The sequence below is a fragment of the Lepidochelys kempii genome, chromosome 2 (genome assembly GCF_965140285.1).
Source record: "Lepidochelys kempii isolate rLepKem1 chromosome 2, rLepKem1.hap1, whole genome shotgun sequence".
Taxonomy (NCBI): Eukaryota; Metazoa; Chordata; order Testudines; family Cheloniidae; genus Lepidochelys; species Lepidochelys kempii.
The window spans coordinates 162,438,994-162,460,482 of NC_136381.1; the positions used below are offsets into that span (position 1 = coordinate 162,438,994).

General features: G+C 42.1%; 1 protein-coding gene across 11 annotated transcripts in view; it reads left to right on the top strand.

Moving 5' to 3' along the window:
- GALNT1 (polypeptide N-acetylgalactosaminyltransferase 1) overlaps positions 1-20,676 on the top strand; it is a 193,756-nt gene extending 173,080 nt beyond the window's left edge. For 10 of the 11 annotated variants that reach the window (XM_073332672.2, XM_073332679.2, XM_073332671.2 and 7 more), the window contains one exon: positions 18,724-20,676. In XM_073332672.2, the coding sequence (XP_073188773.1) occupies positions 18,724-18,870 (147 nt within the window). In that variant the 3' untranslated portion in view covers positions 18,871-20,676. Of the gene's footprint in view, positions 1-355; positions 404-18,723 lie in introns of those variants that run through there. The other variant, XM_073332680.2, reaches the window with a different exon arrangement.
- Positions 20,677-21,489: the final 813 nt, after the last annotated feature.

Below are 21,489 nucleotides of genomic sequence, written 5' to 3' on the forward strand. Positions count from 1 at the left end.
AAGCCTGCCTGCGTAAAGGCCAGGCAACCTGTGCTTTGCTTTCTCTCCAAGAGCTATCAACAATGTCTTACCAGCACTCACAAGTGACCACACCAATGTTTCTAAGCAAGAACGTTTATTCTTAAGGTAAAAATGTTAGAGAGAACGCACACAAAAATAGATGTAAACCAGGACATACCAGGAGTCACCCATCAGTCTTATGGGGCCCTAGTAGGGCAATGTCTTTCCATCCCTTCTGCAAGGGTTGTGGCCCTTTGGACATAAGGTCCTGTCCATTTGCTGGATCAGAAAGAAGGCACTGTGTCAGTTCAAGCTCATCCATTTATGTCAAAAAGATCTTTCTTTGTCTTCCTAGTCTCTGGAACCCTGTTTGAGCCAGTATATGTGACCTTCCCCACAGAATGGCACCTCTCTGGAAGTATTTACAGTGTGATTCACCGTCATCACTCATTGTTTTTAGTTCCTGAAGAAGCTGTGGTAACCCTCCCTAATGAAGGAAAACACAATCATCCTTACAGTCCTTGACCCACAGTGATACGTAAATTTAATACTATATGTTTCCCCCAAAGATACTGCCTTTAGCAATTTATAATCAAGGAATTATTCCAGATCTACGCTTCTGGCTGAATTTTATGTCCTACACACTCAATCTCAAGTTTCCAGAAATATATTTGTGATAGACATTGTAGCGAGAAACAATCCAGAGAATAAGTCATGGGTTCCCCAAGGATGCCAGTCGGGCACTTGTAGGTATACCCTCTGCTTTATGGGGGAGATGTCAAAAAAATTAGTTGAAAACTCTTAAATTTCTTTTCAATGCTACAAAACAAAGATGTTAAACAGAGCAAGAAGAGTTGGCAATAATTAATCTTTAAACCTGTTCATGCTTTTCTAACATAGCTATATTTCCTGCTTAAAAAGTGATGGTTAGTAATGTTACCACACACATTAGTTCCTCAGAGACTAAGTCTTTTCCACTTTGCTTCTAGATGACCCATTGCTAAGTGTCCAACGTAGTTAAGCATTTCATTAGACTGAGATATAAGGTCAGTTACAAATAGTCAACTTTTAAACTACTTGAGTATCTTAGTCATGTTACTGAAGTATAGTTAAGAACCAAAAGGCTGTAGAAATATAAAGCTTTAAAGTCAAGAACTATAAAAAGATGAATACTGTATTTAAACTACTCTTGAAATGGCTTGCCTACTCTTATCTGTTCTTAGATAATACAGTTTTTTTCATATTTCTAATGACTAAGAATTATTTTTATCTATCTGCTTTACATGATATTGTTTGTTACCACAGAAAATGTGAAAACTGTTCTGGAAATCATGATCTGATTGTGTCCATACTCTGCAGTTTTACCTTTGTCAGCATACCCACCATTAGAAAATGTACTTGCACATTGCATTGCAAAAAACAAGTTGCTGTCACTGTAAGAGAAGCTATGATGATTGAGTGTAAAGCAGTGTGCCCTCTGTTGCTCCTTGGCCATAAACCCACTCCAGTTGTATATTTTGCAGGGTGTGCATAGGACTACTAGGGGATAAGATGATGATGGTGTGACAGGTTGGACGCCTTAGGATGGCATCTGATCTGCTGAGATACCACTGAGCCCACCTGGTATGCCAGTTTGGGCTTCCTTTTTACCTGTCTTTCTGAGCCAAGCTATTAAGCGCTCTCCCCGCCCCCGAGATCAGTTCTCGGAAGGCTCATCGTAAGGGACTTGCCCCAGCACACAGGTGTCCACCTCCCTTTGAGTGCAGACCCAAAGATATATTAAGAAATTCACCTCCTCCCTCATTGTGGAGGGAAGGTATGAACAACTCTCCCCCCCCCCCCTTTAGAAATTACAGAAACTGGGTTTAATAATAAACCAAATAAATTTTATTAACTATAAAAGTCAGATTTTAAGTGGTAAAAGGGGTAACAAACAGAACAAAACAGATTCCTAAGCAAATGAAACCAAACACACAAACTAAGCTAGTTTCACTAAAGAAATTGGTTACAAATAGTATTTCTCACCCTAGATATTGTTTCAGGCAGATTATCGAAAGTCTTGAAAGGCAGCTGTACTGAACTCTTGAGACCTCAGGTGGTATTACTCACAAGCTAGACGCTCTTCCTTCTCCCCTCAGTTCAGTTTTTGCTTCCAGGTGTTTTTTCAGTGTTTCTTTGGGTGGGGTGGCAGAGGAGACCCATGATGATGTCACTCCCCTGCTTTATATAGCTCTTGTGTAAGGCGGGAACCCTTTGTCTTCTAGTGGAAAAGCAGTGGCATTCCAAAAGGGGAGGTGGGGTATCCGGTACCAAGTGACTCGGACCCATGTCTCTTCATGGCTGTGCCAGCCCTTGCTTGTAGGCTCTCTCCAGCGTCCACAGGGAGACTAAGCCCTTTCACAGTCCATTGTCTCTGCTAATTGCCCATTAGCCCTGTCTGGCTTTTCCATGTTGTACCTGAAGGCCTGGTTGGGGGTGACACCCAAAGTAACCCATTTGAAATACAGATACATAGTTAATAGTCCTAACTTCAGATACAGAAATGATACAGGCATACAAATTAGATAATCACATTCAGTAAATCATAACCTTTCCAATGATCTTACATGAGCCATCTTGCATAAAGTATATCTCAGTTATGCCATATTCATATCATAAGCATACTTTCATAAAGAATATTGAGTGAAACGTCACGGATGGATTTGCCTGGCATGTGACCTTTGTTAATTAGCAGGTGATGTATAACTTTCAGATCTTTCCAGGGAAGCTTTTACATGGCTGAGAAGTCATAAAAACAAGTCAGAGAGCCTGTAGTAAGGACTCATTTCCCAAACAGCTGGGTTGTTTTGTACTGTTTTTCCTTATACTTGCATTGTATAAGAAGCATCTGGTCTGGGACATTAGATGCCCCAAAAAGGACCTTGTGGTTTATTTTGTTCTGTTAAAAGCCTATTTGGTGATTCAGTCACAACAGTATAGACCTTAGGTGCCTCCTCTTTTTGTTCTTATCAGTTCATCCTTTGACTGGTTTGCACAAGATGTCCCTCTTCCATTTCTCCAGTTTGATTACTGCCTCCCTCTGTGGAGCACATAGGAAGGTGCCCTTCAAGATTGCATCTGGGCAGCATTTTATGAGGAAAACATGAAATAACCAAATAAGCCCAAGAAAGAAAAAACACCTCAATTGTGCCTCATAGTACCTGTGAGGCCATGAAGTGTGTTTTGCTCTCACTTTGAGAAACCTTCACTATTGCAATGAAGATAGCAGTTGAAATCGTTCATGTGTCTTCAGCAGACAAAAACAGCCATCTCTTTCTGTACAGACATGAAAGAAGCTCATTCACATGAACAAAGACCCTCCCTGAAGCACATTTAGACTAGGAAAAGGAGATTTTCTAGGGTGTAAAGGGATTCATTGATAAATTCACCTTTCCTGTGGCCCCTAAAGTGTTAGAATGTTTTGAGTATTTTCCTGGCGGGATTTAATGGATAACCTGCTAGGCTACCCACTCTACACCTCTTAATAAAGCCATTTACATCTCTACGAGGTACCAGCACCTCCTGTTACCTGACCTTATCCTTCCATTCTCCGTGAGGAATGACGCAACCCTCAGTGGCTCCATTGCAGTACATGGAGGAAAGAGGGCAAAAGGAAACCTACGGGGCTATGTCGAAGGGCTCAGATCACTCTAAGGATGCAAAAGTGCAACCATAAATACCGTTACAAAACCAAAAAAATTAAAACCAAACCTGATTTTAACTAAAGCTTATTTCTTTAATATTGATCTGCTTCAGCTCGCTACCTGAAGGTGGTATTTTTCATTTTAATGTATTCTAGACCCCAATGTAATCTGGTAGCAGTAACTGACTCTCCAAAATGGTATGAGACCCTGCTTCTTGCTGCACGTGTGAGGATCCTCATGATTCTGAACCATTAAAACTAGCAGTGGCACAAATGAGAAATGTAAACGGATGCAAGTAAACTCAACCTTTTCTAGGGAACTGTGCTGGGAATTTGTGGTAGGTGCAACAATCCACAGTATTTGCAGCTTTTTACAGGGAATATTTTATGTGGGCATTGAGAATTGTGTGCATCCAAAAGAAAATTACATGTGTACCCAGTGTACTGTTGCAAGTTCCACCAATTAAATCATAAGTGCATATTCTCTGATGCAATAATGGACTTAAGTTTCATAACATGTAAGCGTGGGAAAGTACTAAGTGTTCAGTACCGTGTCAGTCAGCTGCAATAAACACTCAGTTGACACAAAACTAACATGATTACTGACTGACACACACTCAGCCACAGTTAAATTTTGTATTGTAGACCAGGCCTCAGTGTGACACAAACTTCACCCTAAGGCAGGGGCAGACTGTTTTCCCATACAGATTGTCTGTCTCTCACTCCTGCATGCACCTAACTCCCAGCATCTCTCCTGTCCAGTATAGGCAGGCAGTCATCTTTCTCAGTCTCTGGCTCCCCAGTGCAGGTAGACCCATTTTCATTAACCTCCATCTGGATCCAGTGCTGGTGACTGGATGGTGCTTTTGGGTGGTATTCTGTTAAGTGATTGATGGATTAAGCACCAGTAAGAGCCTAGCTGCTCTACTTCTGTCTCTGCATGTGGCCTACCTCACTCTGCTGCAGACTTCAAGAAGATAGAGGAAGCACACCCAATATACCAGACATTGTGTTCCTTTCTTCATCCCAGGCACCTTGGCCCAGTCTAGCTAAGCGCTAAGGACCTTGTTATGTCTAGAGCTGGCCAAAACTCTGGTAATCTGGTTCATGAGAAGTTTTGACATTTCAAAATTAGATTTCTGTCTGACTTGGAACAAACCAAATGAAACTGACAAAATTGTAAATTTGCAAACAGCAGCTGCCAGGGCTCCCAGGATCTGCGGCTCCAGGACAGACCTGTCATGTGGACTGCCCAACGGCAGGGGACCCCAAGTCTTCCAGACTCCCATGCCATTTGGCTCTCAGGACTGCCTGTTCTGAAGTAGAGCAGCATGAGGAGCCATGTGGCCCAGGAGTGTGCCAAGGCAGACCCCATGGTGAGGCTCCCCTAGAACCAGGGACCCTGGAAGCCCAGATTTCCATACTACAGAGCCAGGAGCCTAGACTCTGAGAGCCCTGGCTACAGCCAGTTCTCCCAAGGTGTTCAGGATTTCCTGACTCCATGGCAGGGCTACCTTAGAGTCATGGTTCCTTGATGCCAGAGTAGTCCACGTAGTGGGGCTCCCCAGAAACCAACCAGACAAGTTATCAAGGAAACAGGCAAGATCTCTGCCTGTGATTCAGCAAAAGTTTGTCACACCCAACTTTGTTTTGCAACAATCAACATTTTTCCAACTAAACTGTTCCATCGGAATATTTCCGAGTAGCTCCAGTTAAATCCTTTTTATATATAGCAGCCTACTCATATTAAATTTGTTTCTTCATGTAATAGGGGTTGAAAACATCTCCAGTATTTTGCTGAGTTGGAATTTGTTCAAATTGTATAAAAATTGATGTCTTCATCTCTTTATACTATCAATATTTACCATCTTTCATTGTTAAGAAGTGCTGATTCTTAACTGCTTACTTAAATCCAAGACAGATTTTGATAGTAACACAACAAATAAAGCATATCCACCAAAGCTGTGCTTTTGTCATTATACCTTATTCCAGCCCCCTCAATGAGCAAAATGCTCAGCAATAAGAGAAAAAAATTTCTAAACAAGGAAACAATTTTAAAATGTACCATGACCAGCATTTCTCTTTCAAACATTATATAATGATAGCATTGGCAGAGGAATAAGCTTTGATTGAGGGTAAAAACTAGATTCTGCATGCTGTTTGAAAATATACCTTGTCTGTACTTTTAACTTATTCAAGGCCAACCAAAAATAGGACAGCTTGCAAAGTACCGGAAATAGTTGTGAGTAAACTTGTGTTTGAATTGCTATATTACTATTTTATGATGTAGAATAACATTTTTAAAATTGCAGTGCTGTAATAATAATATATCCTGTGGCCAGCACACTCCAAACTTTTGCTGGCGTAGCTGTGTGGGTCATGGGTGTGAAGAGTTGTAATCTCGAACACGGATGTGCCAGGAAAAGCTGCTCATGTAGATGCAGTTACACAAGCAAAAACATGCATTTTTCCAGTATAGCTTTTTTTCACTTGTTGAGGGAGCTGGAATGAGCTATACTGGTAAAAGCATGCTTTGCTGGTGTAAGCCCCACCAGCACAGAGTGGCTATACAGGAGACCTTACAGTGGTACAGTTGTGCCACTGTGAGGTCTGTAGTAAAGACATAGCTTCACTGTATATTTGATTACAATTTATACTATTAAACAGAAAAGAAATTTTAAATCTATTTTAATTAATGCTAACAATGAGCATGTGCTGCTAGCTTTTCAGAATTTGAATCTTGTGTTGTTTTTAGTGTATATATGCACATTTACATTGAATATCATTGTACTTTGTTAGTATTTTATGCAAAAAATCTCTTAAGCTTATTTTGAATATGGAGATTTCTGCTTTTCAATTACTTAAAGCCCTTGTTTCATCCTTTACTGTGTCATGAAGTATTGAACATTAAACTTATCACAGGCTTAGGACTGAATATTACCTCTCCCAGGCTCAGGTCAAGTATCATTTTGGGGAAATAGGAATGGTGCATGTTAGAGGCTGCTTGGAGTACTGAAAGTAGTCCTAGAGGAGATGGTATAGTGGACAGTAAGTATGGGTGGTCATTAAGGGCCTATGATAAATTGTGGAATCACGTGGAAAATTAGAGATGTATGATATCACATGGATGTCACCACCCCATATGTGATTTATACATTTTAATGTAATATCAGTTTTTAAATTACATTTTAATACTGTACAGATCAGTATTAAAACATCCTTTAGCTTACTTGGCAAGATGACATAGGTATGTTGTTTTCTTCACCATACTCATCACATTTTTCACGCATTTTGAGAGAAGTGCCACAACTTCAAATATATTCTTTGTAATTATTAAGATATGAATAACCTGTCAGTGCCAGGCAATGCAAGGCTTGATTGGTCACTGGCACAAGGCCCAAGCTGATGTGAAAAGATTTTTTTTTTTGTCATATAGCCTTTGTGTATTCTAAAATTAGCTGAACTTCAGACACCTTTCTAAACTTCTAAATGGTTGCTTTCATATTTTTGTTGCAGCTTAATCAAAAAAAAATTTGGCCCTGAGCCATAAATAGCTTGCGTATGAGATATTGTGTTCAAGCTGAATAACTCTAAGCCAAGCCTCAAGACACCTTTATTAAAAATTACTTTTCATTATATGAAAACGTTAAATTATTTTCCTTATTCATGAGGTCTGTATTTTTATACTATTAATTCTTACGTTGCATTTATCACTTTAAAAAAAACAACCCTGTAAAATATTTGTAAAATAGTTTTTCTTTAAGGTACATAGCAAATACAGAATACATTTTGGTTTGTTGTGATGCATATGAACATGAGAATTTCCATTACCAGATAAGTGATCTGTGCAGTTCAGTATCCTACCTCTGAGTGACCAATACCAGATGCTTCTTAGGAACATGCAAGAATCCCTGTCGTGGATGATTATAGAATAAGCTATTCATAGAGGAAGTGCCTCTCTAACCCCCCCCCCCCCACACACACACACACACACACATAGTTATGGTAGTATTAGAGTTTATATTCCTTAATATACTTTTATTTTTAATCTAATGTAACTGTGGATAGTCCACCAGCAGTTCTCAAAGGTCCCTAGTGCTCCTTGCTAGGAAAGGAGAAAGCAGTCCCCACCACCTTCTTTCTAGGGTTCCTGATCACAAGATAAGACCTTTGAGGAACAGAAAGCGAGATTGGACAAAGATTACTCCTACAACTAACATCTCACCATCCTCCCTGATGAAACTGTCATGCTTCTTCCACCGTCCTTGTCTGATGATGAAAAACAATTTCAGGGCCTTATTAAAAGGATAGCGGACTCCTTGCAAATTCCGTTGGAGGAGGTTAAGGAGTCACAGCGTAAGTTACTTGTTATCCTGCATACCTCTTCATCTGTCCACATCACGTTACCCATTAACAAGGCCTTGTTGGACCCAGCAAAAATAATATGGTATCCCCCAACCACAATACCTCCCATTTGTAAGAGGGTGGACAAAAATACTACTTTCCCTCCAAGGACTAAGACTTTTTATTTTCACATCCATCCCCACTATGGTTGATGCTGTGAATGAATGTGGTAGACGGCACCAGGCTAAATCAACACCATACAAGAAAGATTTTAAGCTACCTTACAATTTAGGATCTCCAATTACCCAAGCCCTCATGATGAAGTATAACATTCTAATTACTCAAAACTGAATTCCCTTATTGAGCATCTTCCAACATGCCAGAGCGAGCAATTCCAGGCAATCATCGCAGAGGGCCAACTGCTTGCAAGGACATCTCTGAAGGCCTCTTTGGACACTACTAACAGAGCTGCTCATTCCATCTCCACAGCGATGGTCATGAGGAGGGCCTCCTGATTTCAGCTCTTGGGTTTTCAAACTACAGTCAAGGACCTTCCATTTGAGGGATCAAAGATGTTTGCCGAGAAAACTGATGAATCCCTACATACCTTAAAAGATCCCAGAGAGCGCAAGGTGGCTCTAGAAAAGTACACCCCTGCACAAAAAGGAAGGTTCGGTAAGTCCCAGATGGCACAGAGGTCTCTACCTACGCAGTTTCCTGCCTCCCGGAGGCATTATGAAACCCAGTGCAAGAGACATTTGAGAAAAAGAGATCCACTACCTAGCAGGCATCAACTTCACAACCCTTAACCTCCAAGCAACTATTTTAATGGATTGGTTAAAGGTCTGAGTTACCACCCACATTCTTATCTGCTGTAATAATGCACATGTTTCCCCCACTTCAGTGAGTGCCTTGCTCATTTCCATCAGAACTGGGAACATATCACTACAGACAAGTGGGTGTTGGAGATTATTTCAACAGGATACTCCATCCACTTTATATTCCCCCCACCATGCACCACCTCCAGTCCCTCATCACGAGCACCTTTTGCCACAGGAAATAGACTCTCTCCTGAATTTGGGTGTTAAAGAACCAGTTCACACGTAACACAGCGGGATTTTATTTTAGGTACTTCCTGGTACCAAAAAAGAACACCTGGTACCAAAAAAGAATGGGAGACCCATTCTAGATCTAAGATCATTTAACAGATTTGTAAAGGTTCAGTGGTTCAAAATGGTAGCTCTTGCAGCAATAATTCCGTCACTGGACCAAGGGGAGTGGTTCTCGGCCCTCGACCTTCAAGACACTTGCTTCCATATAGGAAACCACCTCTCCCATAGAAAGTTTTGATGATTCTTGAGTTGAGTACTTCCAATACCTGGTGCTTCCATTTGGTCTCTCATCTTGCCCAGAGTGTTTCCCTCACATCTTTTGTGCCACTACCACAAGGAATCCTGATTTTTCCCATAATTAGATAATTGCCTGCTCAAAAGATGGTCCTTCAACAAAGGCTTGATGGCCACTCAGGAAACCGTGGACCTATTCCTCTGACTGGGACTACAATTAAATGTCTAAAAGTCCACCTTATATCTGGTACATTTGGAGTTCATTGGCGCCTGTCTTGATTCAGCAGCAGCCAAAGCATTCCTTCCTTCGTACAGGTTCGTTACCCTAGTCAATTTAGGGTACGACTACACTACAAAATAAGATTGAATGTATAGAAGTCGACTTTTTAGAAAGCGATTTTATACAGTCGATTGTGTGTGTCCCCACACTAATGCACTAAGCGCATTGTCGGCCGAGTGGATCCACAGTACTGAGGCTAGCGTCAACTTTCGGAACGTTGCACTGTGGGTAGCTATCCCACAGTTCCTGCAGTCTCTGCTGCCCATTGGAATTCTGGGTTAAGCTCCAAATGCCTGATGGGGCAAAAATATTGTCACGGGTGGTTTTGGGTACATGTCTGCCGTTGCTTTCACAGAGGGAGGGGCGACTGATGACAATTGTTTAGCGCCTTTTTTCCGTGTGGGTGCCATACTGCTTTGTGCAGACAGTGCAGTAGGTCTGCAGAAGTGGTCATCCAACCACCGCTTCCCCTGCAATCCTGCTGTCCTGCAGATGCCATACCATAGCAAGCATGGAACCCGCTCAGATCACCGCAGAAGTTATGAGCATTGTAAACACCTCGTGTGTTATGCACAATATGCAGAACCAGAACTTGCAAAAGCAGGCGAGGAGGCGGTGGCAACGCGGTGACGAGAGTGATGAGGACATGGACACAGACTTCTCTCAAAGCACGGGCCCCAGCAGTTTGGCCATCCTGGTGACAATGGGGCAGGCTCTTGCCATGGAATGCCGATTCTGGGCCCGGGAAACAAGCACAGACTGGTGGGACCACATAGTGTTGCAGGTCTGGGATGATTCCCAGTGGCTGCAAAACTTTGTATGCGTAAGGGCACTTTCCAGGAATTTTGTGACTTGCTTTCCCCTGCCCTGAAGCTCAAGAATACAAAGATGAGAGCAACCCGCACAGTTCACAAGCGAGTGGCGCTAGGCCTCTGGAAGCTTGCAACACCAGACAGCTACCCGTCGGTCGGGAAACAATTTGGCATGGGCAGATCTACTGTGGTAGATCTACTATGGGCTGCTGTGATGCAAGTAGCCAACGCTATCACTGAACTGCTGCTATCAAGGGTTGTGACTCTGGGAAATGTGCAGGTCATAGTGGATGGCTTTGCTGCAATGGGATTCCCTAACTGTGGTGGGGCTATAGACGGAACGCATATCCTTATCTTGGGACCGGACCACCAAGCCAGCCAGTACATAAACCAAAAGGGGTACTTTTCAATAGTGCTGCAAGCACTGGTGGATCACAAGGGACGTTTCACCAACATCAACGTTGGATGGCTGGGAAAGGTACATGACGCTTGCATCTTCAGGAACTCTGGTCTGTATGAACAGCTGCAGGAAGGGACTACTTTCCAGACCAGAAAATAACAGTTGGGGATGTTGAAATGCCTATAGTTATCCTTGGGGACCCAGCCTACCACTTAATGCCCTCGCTCATGAAGCCATACACAGGCAGCCTGCACGGTAGTCAGGAGCTGTTCAACTATAGGCTGAGCAAGTGCAGAATTGTGGTAGAATGTGCATTTGGACGTTTAAAGGCGCGCTGATGCAGTTTACTGACTGTTAGACCTCAGCAAAACCAATATTCCCATTGTTATTACTGCTTGCTGTGTGCTCCACGATATCTGAGAGAGTAAGGGGAGACATTTATGGTGGGGTGGGAAGTTGAGGCAAATCTCCTGGCCGCTGAATATGCGTAGCCAGACACCAGGGTGGTTAGAAGAGCACAGCGGGGCGCTCTGCACATCAGAGAAGCTTTGAAAACCAGTTTCATGGCTGACCAGGCTACAGTGTGACAGTTCTGTTTGTTTCTCCTTGATGAAAACCCGCCCCCTTGGTTCACTCTACTTCCCTGTAAGCCAACTGCCCTCCCCTCCCCCCTTCTATCACCACTTGCAGAGGCAATAAAGTCATTGTTGTTTCAAATTCATGCATTCTTTATTAATTCATCACACAAATAGGGGAATAACTGCCAAGGTAGCCCGGGAGGGGTGGGGGAGGAGGGAAGCAACAGGTGGGGTGGTGGATGAGGGGAGGAGGGAAGGACAAGGTCACACTGCACTTCAAAACTTATTGAATGTCAGCCTTCTGTTGCTTGGGCAGTCCTCTGGGGTGGAGTGGTTGGGTGCCTGGAGCACCCCCTGCCCCTTTCCCCCCCGCATGTTCTTGAGCATCTGGGTGAGGAGGCTATGGAACTTGGGGAGGAGGGTGGTTGGTTACACAGGGGCTGCAGTGGCGGTCTGTGCCTTTCCTGCACCTCAACCATACGCCAGAGCATATCGGTTTGATCCTCCAGTAGCCTCAGCATTGCATCCTGCATCCTTGCATCATGAGGCTGCCACCTCTCCTGTTGCTCCAGCCATCTATCCTCTCGTGCGTCCCTCCTGTCCGTGCGTTCATTTTGTGCTTTCCTGGACTCTGCCATTGTCTGCCTCAGCGCGTTCTGCTGGGCTCTTTCAGTTTGGGTGGACTGCATGAGCTCAGAGAGCATTTCATCGCGAGTGTATTTTTTGTTTGTTTGTTTTTTCCTTCTTTATCTCCACTAGCCTCTAGGATGGAGATGCTAGTCACAACGTTGAAACATTTTCAGCTGCGGGAGGAAAAAAGGGAGATTAAAATTGAAAGACACATTGGCCATTTAAAAAGGAGGGGCTGATGTTTTCGGGTTAACATGCAGCACAAACCCAACTAAACCCCACACACACACCCAATTCTCTGGGATGATCACTTCACCCCTCCCCCCACTGTATGGCTAACAGCAGGGCTGATTTCTTTTCAGCCACAGGCAAATAGCCCAGCAGGAACGGCCACCTCTGATGTCCCCTGAATAAAATTCTCCTATTTCAACCAGGTGACTATGAATATCACTCTCCTGAGGGTAACCCAGAGAGATAAAGAACGGATGTTGCTTGAATGCCAGCAAACACTGGGACCACACGCTGCCATGCTTTCTTATGCAATGATTCCAGACTACGTGCTACTGGCCTGCCGTGGTAGTGTCCTACCATGGAGGATGCAATAAGGCTGCCCTCCCCAGAAACCTTTTGCAAAGGCTTTGGGAGTACCTCCAGGACAGCTTCGTTGAGATGTCGCTGGAGGATTTCCGCCCCATCCCCAGGCACGTTAACAGACTTTTCAAGTAGCTGTACTGGCCAAGAATGCATCCCAAGTCTTCAGGGCAAATTAATCATTAAACACGCTTGCTTTTAAGCCATGTATTATATTTACAAAGGTACACTCACCAGAGCTGCCTTTTCCACCTTCAAGGTCCGGGAGCCCGGTTTGGGAGGTATTGGCTCCAGGGTGATAAACAGTTCCTGGCTGTCAGGGAGGATGGTTTCTCCGCTTTCCTGGTATGCACTATCTTTATCCTCCCCCTTATCATCTTCCTCGTCCCCAAAATCCTCATCCCTGTTGCGTGAGACTCCCCCCTTTCAGGAGTCCACGTACAGGGATGGGGCAGTGGTAGAAGCACCCCCTAGAATTGCGTTCAGCTCATCATAGAAGCAGCATGTCTGGGGCTCTGATCCCGAGCGGGCATTTGCCTCTTGGGTTTTTTGGTAGGCTTGCCTAAGCTCCTTAAGTTTCACGCCGCACTGCTGCAGGTCCCTGTGATAGCCTCCGTCCTTCATGCCCTTGGAGATTTTTTTTTTTTCCAAATATTTTGGCATTTCGTCTTTTGGAACGGAGTTCTGATAACATGGATTCGTCTCCCCATACAATGATATGATCCAGTACCTCCTGTTCAGTCCATGCTGGAGCTCTTTTGCGATTCTGGGACTCCATGGTCACCTCTGCTGATGAGCTCTGCATGGTGATTTCTGCTGATGAGCTCGCCACACTGGCCAAACAGGAAATGAAATTCAAAAGTTCGCGGGGCTTTTCCTGTCTACCTGGCCAGTGCATCTGAGTTGAGAGTGCTGTCTAGAACGGTCACAGTGGAGCACTGTGGGATAGCTCCTGGAGTCCAATACTGTCGAATTGGGTCCACACTAACCCAGATTCGACCCGGCGATGTTTATTTCAGCTCTAATCCCCTCATCGGGGGGGAGTACAGAAATCGATTTTAAGAGCCCATTAAGTCGAGAAAAATGGTTTTGTTGTGTGGAAGGGTTCAGGGTTAAATCAGTCTAACACTGCTAAATTTGACCTAAACTCGTAGTGTAAGGCCAGGGCTTAGTCTCTACAGTCCAAGTCAGCCCTTAAACATTTTCCAGAAATAGTCTCCAACTACTGGGACACATGGAGGTGGGTACTTTAGTAATAAATCTCACACGACTTCATATGTGTTGCTTTCAAGGGTGGCTCAGAACTGTTTACTCACCAAGCAGACACATCTTAAACAAAGTACTCTCAATGCCCCCAGTAGTCAAAAAGTCCCTTGACGGGTAGAAGAATCCTCATGACATTTGCACAAGGGTACCCCTCACTCAGCCACCCCCAAACTCTGTAATAATGGATGGATCGCTGTTGGGGTGGGGAGCCCACCTAGACACTCACCCTATTCAAGGCAGGTTGTCTCCTCCTCTTGAGTCCACACTACACATCAGCTTGCTGGAACTCTCAGCAGTCAGAAATGCCTGTATTCACTTCCTCCCACTGATCAGGGGCAAACATAAAGATCATGATGGACAACATGTCATGTATGTTTTACATAAAACTCCAAGGGGGAGCGAGATCACCTTCCCTCTGCGCCAAAGCAAAGAGACTCTGGAATGGTTGTATATGACACCCAATCAATATCTCAGCAGCTTACCTTCTGGGCATACAAAAGACCACAGCAGATGCCCTCAGCAGACATTTCTCCCATGGTCACAAATGGGAGATAAATCCCGCTGTACTCCACTGCATATTTCAGCATTGGGGCATCCTACAGATAGACCTGTTCGACACAGCCAAGAACAAGAAGTTTTCCCAGTTGTGCTCCAGAGTGGCGGTCTGGGAGTCAGCATTCCCTGGGAAATGTCTTTCTCCTCCATTGGAACCAAAGACTCTTGTACACATTTTAACTGATTCCTTTAATATCCAAGCACCGTGCAAGATAAAGAAAAAGCCAAGGTTATTCTTGTAGTTCTGATGTGGCTGAGATGAACATGGTTTCCTTACAGCCAGCTGAATGAGGTATGTCAGCCAGTCACTGTCAAGCATGTTCCCCTTTTCTGCTCTCAAGTCAAGTCCATCTCAATCTCAGGGTTCTCCAGCTCACAGCATGGCTGATAGATGGTTCGAAACAGCCTGTTTTGAGGACATAAAGACAGTGCTGCTGCATAGCCAGAAACAAGCTACTCGTGACACATATATCCAAAAGTGGAAGAGATGTAAACACTTGTGTGACTTGAAACACATTTCTCCTGCATCCTCTCTGCTGTCATTGGTACTAGATTACATCCCGGAGCTAAAAAGGTCAGGCTTATCTCTAAGCTCCATAAAGGTGCCTCACAGCTGTCACAGCCTTCCATAATATGATAAAGGGTTTTTCTGTTTTTGTTCATCCTACAACAAGAAGTTTCTTCAAGGAACTTGATAAGCTCTTCCCACAAATCAGATGTCCCACACCAGCATGGGGCCAACTTTGTACTCATGTCTTGAGACCTTCCTTTAAACCCATGGCCACCTGCTACTTTCTACACCTGTCCATGAAAACTGCATTTCTAGTAGCCATTGCTTCTGCTCAAGGTGGGGGGGGGGCTCTAATAGTGTACCCTCCCTTCAGTCTTTTTTTTTTTAAAGGATAAGGTCATGCTACTACTGCATCCCAAGTTCCTGCCAAAAATATCTTTAGACTTAGATCAGCGATTCTTTGATAATATTGCCTCCACTTCACTGTGGACACCACCTGGCTCTCCTGGGAGAGTGATCTCTCATGTTAATGTTACAAATATTGACCTCAGTTGTATCCCCAATTGTTTCGTTGTTAGATCTGGGCTCAGATCCTCATTCAGAGGAACAACTGGCTCCAGTTCTGGGTCCAGAACCACAATCTCAGAGAACTCCGTTGGACATGGATTATTGCAGGCATGGATAACTCTGACATCATACCAGAATGACCAAATTGGCAGCACTAGAAAGTGCCTCCCTGACTGAGTGACATCATGCCAAATTGGCAAGAAAAAATGTTCTTTCCTGGATTCCTTGGCTGTATTGGTGGACTCTGGGCCTTCCATACCAACCTCTCTTTAAGATCATGCCTTCTTTCCAGCATCGAACTAGGGACATATTTATGGGTTCATGACCTACAGATTCAAGTTATATGGATCACAGACAACCAGTCTGAGACATTCGGATTCGAGACGTTCATATCTTGTGCTAACAAATCCAGTAACAGGAGATAAGTCCCCCTATTCTTAATGCAAGATGTTTTATATGATGAGGAAAAGAAATTTGAAATTGCTCCACAGACGAATATTTTGCATCAGGATCCTATGGGCAAATCATCTCCAGATGAAAACAGAGTAGCCTCAGCTTCTTCACCTTTGGAGGATGCCATTCAATTGCAGTTAGTCAGAAGAATGTTTTCTACATTAAAATTACCTTCAGTTTTGTTGGAGGAAACTTCACACCCCATCGTTGATATACTTGGAAATACTTCTGCATACCAAGCTTCTCTGCCCTTTTTGGAGGGTTTATGGCAACCAGTTAAATCAATATGGAATGTCCCATCTTCTTGTCAGCCAATGGCAGAAAATGCAGTTATGCTTTACCGGATTCGTACAAGGGATTTTCTTTCTTTCGTGTACAGTCTCGGTAGTGGCCAAAATTTAATGCAAAGATCAAGATGTAGGTATCTGATCGCGGTATGGATCCTGTGTCAGCCCCTATTCAATCTATATTAGAGTACTTGTTACCTTTATAGCATAAGGGTTTATCCGTTGCATTGCTGCTAAGGGTACATTTTAGCTGCAATGGCACTTTACTGATTTACCATCTACTTGTATACGAAATTCTCACATGAGTTTCTAAAGGGTTACTGAACTTTTATCCCCCAGTAAGATATCCGGTCGCAGTACTGTCATGGCTTATGTCTCCAATCTTCAAGCCCTTATCTTGTTGCCTATTTCATCAATCAATTTAAGCTGCTTTTATTATAGCAATACTGTTAGCCAGGAGGGTTAGTGAATTTCGTGCCTTACTGACTGACCCTCCATTTACAAGTTTTTATAAGAGCAAGGTAACTTTGTTCATATCCAAGTTTCATACCAAAAACCATTTAGGAGTTTGTCAATTAGTCCCTTAATCTACCAGTTTTTTTTCCCCAGACATCATTCAAATAAGGGTGAATCAGAGCTACATTGTTTGGATGCATAAAGCATTTTATTGTTTTATCTGGATTGGATTAAGGATTTTTAATCTTCATGCAAATTTTCTCGTATGCTGGTAACTGTAAAAGGAATCCTATTTCCGCACAAACATTATTTAGATGGGTTAGGCAGTGAATAATACAAAGTTATAAAACAGCATCACAATCTCCCCCAGCTCAGCTGAGAGCACATTCTGCTAGAGCAATAGTGGCCTCAGCAGCATGTTTGAAACATGTTCTGCTAATAGAAATTTGGAGAGCAGCCATGTGAAGTTCTATACATACTTACAAACCATTATTTGTTAGATATTGCAACTACATCAGATGCACAGTTTGGTAGATCAGCTCTTCAGTCCTTGTTTACTTTGGACGTCTTACCCACCATCTGGTTTAATATGTGTACTACTGACTAAACTATCCCAAGCTTGGGAATATGCAGAGAACACCTGAAGTTAGTTACTTATAATGGAGGTTCTTCTATATGAACTCTGCTTGTTCATGCGCCCCGCCCTTCTTTCCCCCTTTTGTGGAGTCCTGTCTTCTAGTGGCTTGGCATTAGCAGTGGAAGGAACCAAGGTGATAACCACTGCTGCACCGCCTGTTATAGCCATGCCCTCAGAATGTGTGCAGAGACTCAGGGCAGGGGCAAAGAGGCGCATGAGCATTTGATTATGTACTGCTAGTGGAAGACTACACTGCTCAATGGCACCAGTCAGTGCACTTCACAAAAGTGTGAATATGCAGAGTCCATCTTGAAGAACGTTCCTTACAGGTAAGTAACCTTCATTATTGTCTGATAAAGGTCTCTACTAAGTTGCAGAAAATTGTTCCATTTTGTATAGAAAATCAGTAGTGACCAGTTTCTTCTTCAAACAGACCTTTTTCTTTTGATTAATACCATACAGCTACAGGTAAGCTGCTTCATAACTTTCCCATCTATCCTGACAATACTGTACCTATAGCTTCAATTTCTGCCATTGTTCTTTATTGTGTTTCCCAAATGGTTTCTTTGTTCCTGTTGATTATATTAAAGGCATGGGATCTCAGAAGTCAATGTAGTGGAACAGTGTGAGAGCACACAGATTTTTTTGGTCCCACAGCAATCAGAAATTCACAAAAGTTCCTGGTAGATATTCTAAGTGATCATGGTGGAAATAAAAAAAAATTAAGCTTACAGATAAGCTTAAGAGAACATGTAGATTACTTCCTGAAAGAGTGTTATGCAACTGCTTAAAGATGAAGAGTAAATAAAACTGAGGAAGGATGGTGTGGTTTAAGCACTGGAATGGAACATAGGAGATTTGGGTTACATTCCCAGCCTTAACACCCATTTCATATGTAGCTTCAGGTAACTCCATTCACGTGTATATAATGGTGAGGATAACAATTCTTTTCTCCCATTGTTTTCATCTTTGTCCATTTAGATTAGGCTTTTCACTGCAGGGATTCTCTACATATATGTCAGGGTGTTGCCTAACACAATGGGACCCCTGGGTAGTACCATAATACACATAATTTCTCAAAATTCCATCTAACTCAGTAGTATCTCTTAGTGAGGTAAGTTGCTAGATTCTTAATTTTTTGCCTTTAAATGCAGTGTATTTTATTGAATATTAAATTGTGTTTCAGTGGTAGTCTTTAATACACCTTATTTGAATTGTACTATTACGTTTAGCACAAAATGCTTTTTAGACTCAAAAGAATGAGATTTGTTATTTTCTGCCTGGCCTCTTTCTGTAAAATCTTACTTGTTTCTTTTTCTTTTTCCAAGAAATTAACCCTGTTGCATGTGAACAGTAACCAGTGCCTGGATAAAGCCACTGAAGAAGACAGCCAGGTACCCAGCATTAGGGACTGCAATGGCAGCCGTTCTCAGCAGTGGCTACTTCGCAATGTCACCCTTCCAGAAATATTCTGAGAGGTTTTAAAAAAAGAAAAAGATTGACTGGCCTACCTCGGCAAGTATTTTGGCTGTGTCCTTAAGTAGCAAAAGAAAGATATTTCTGCTCTACAGGATACAAGGGTCATCAGATATTAGAACTCTGACTCTTCTAGCTTTTCAGTAGCTGTGAACCAGCCTTCCTGTATAAGGACGTGAAACTATATACATACTAGTGAAACTGCGCACGCTGATGTTTACAAGTTCGAAGAGAGTGTCTTTCATCAAAGAATCATTCTAGAGAACGTTTGGACAATGGAAACATAATCATTGAAATACGCTCTCTGGAGAGCTGCATATCGTTGTAGTTTGCTTGCACATCAGTAACCTCTGCTGAAAGTGCTGTTGTAATGAAGAGACTTCCACGAGTTTTTTTTTCCTGGTTAGCATTGGTAACCAGCATATTAAATATAGTTACAAAAATAAATGGAACAGAGAGCTGGAGACCACATTCGGTATCACGAAATAAGATTTTTACAGCAAGAAACATGTAAAACAGGATTTAAAGGAAAAGAAATCAGAACTACAAAAAGTACAATTTGTTATAGTAAAGTATCAGATTTATATGTAGATTTTATACCTCAGTGGGGAAAAAAATAACCAGGTCAAGCAATTTTTTCTGTTTTCAGTTGTGTGATAGTTCATGGATTTTTTTTCATGGTGGGTCTGAAATTATTTTGAGAGCAAACAAAATAAGCTTAAGAACAAAAATTTGGCTCTTTGAATGTCAGCTCACTTTTTGTTTTTAATTTGGTTTGTGAGCTGTTGGAATTGTAATGCATCTTTTTATTACTGTCTGAAAACTGGAGGTTTAACATACTGTCTAACTTTTGTCCAGACCTACCATTTCAGTTGTACTTGGGTTGCCAGCTTGTGGACTTTCATGGCCAAACAAAGGATTTTAGTGCATTTTGAACTTAAATTAACTTGACTGATTATGCTTAGTGCCCAAAACTCATACTACTGTACTACAGATTTGTTTTCACAGCAATAAATCTTTTGTTCTTTGTTTGATTTCCACTCATCAGAAAGCCTGCAAAATGATTTATTATTTGGGTAACAGGAGATTGGCATAGCTGAAGGTTTTCTGGAATTTTTTTCACTTCATACTCAGATGTGCTTAATTGTCAAGTGCATACTTAGATTAGATTCTTGAATTGTAATGTTGATCTGCTGCTTTTTTCTAATAAAAACTGAAGAAAAAATGTTAAATTGGCATGGTTTTTAAAGTTAATATAGCCAAAAGCAGTATGACTGTGTACATTACATTAACCTTGCACTTCTGAACTGAATTGCTTTATTTCCTTTAAGTTGAACCTTTCTGGACTAACCTAGTCTTGAAGACAAGCCACAAAATGCTGAGTACTCAGTGAGTTCTCTTTTAAATAGGAAAAAGATTAATACAATGGAGAGGATATTTTTTATAATAAATGTGTCATTGTTTGGCCAATTGTCCTGTGAATCAAATTAAATTTAGACTAAAGCAAAAGATGTTGCAGATGTTGTCTACTGTTGCAGCCACTTTAGGTCGGTATTTATACAGTACTTTAATCAAAGAAATCTATTTTTTTATTATTTCTTTTTTTGCAACCATTCCCGAGAGTGTTCTTACGCACCTTACAATAAATGACCATGGCCCCTGCCTTGAAAAGCTTGCTATCTAATTACAGACATGATTAAACAGAACAGGGAGCAATATTGATAGGGGTTTCAGCAATATTATGCAGTTACTCCACAAAATATAATGCACGGCATGATGAGATAAAATATTATAAAATTCAAAAATATTTCATTGATGTTTTTATTGGTGTTGCTCAAATGTAAAGGAGGGATTTGAATTGTGAAGGTTCTGGCTTTGGTGCATTATGTCTACGTACGTATTCAATATGAAGGAATGACTAAGAAGCAGCCTGGAGATGGTTGTGGGATAATTGGCAAATTGGGCACTGAGGCAAATTGAGACAATGAAGAAGGTATGAGGGTGGTGATGTAATTATTTGTATATTTGGTTGTCATCCTTGCTTTCTAGGAATCGTTTGGATCCTCTCTGACCTTTAAACCTTTCTCAAGCTCCTAATTTAGAAACTGTTGTCTTCTGATTCTACATATTATCCTTCTAATACATAACCAACCACTCCTGCAATTGGTGGCTTCTTCCTTTGTTCTTATTGGTATGTGATAGTCTTTAGGGCATGTTTATTTTTCCTGCAGTCCTGGTCTGGTGAAATCATTTAGCCCAGAAACAATTTCCCAAACTTTGAAAAATTTGACAATAAAAATGTTGTAATGTGCAGTTCAAATAGCCCATGGTATCCAAATAAGGAGGATTTATTTTTAGATTCAGTCAGATGGACCATTCTCCATAAACTTTTATCCAGCAGCTATGGAGGCAGTTTTCAAAGTACTCCATGTGTAAGTGGCCTCATTAGCTCCACCCCTATGCTTTCCCAAACTCCAGAAGTAATTCTCCCCTAGGTAGCATAAAGACAGTTTTCAGTGCTCCTGTCTCTGACAGGAATAACATTAAATTATCTTCAGCTTCTTTCAGCCAAGTGACCACATTGAATTAACCCCCACCCCAGCGTCATTGCATTGGTC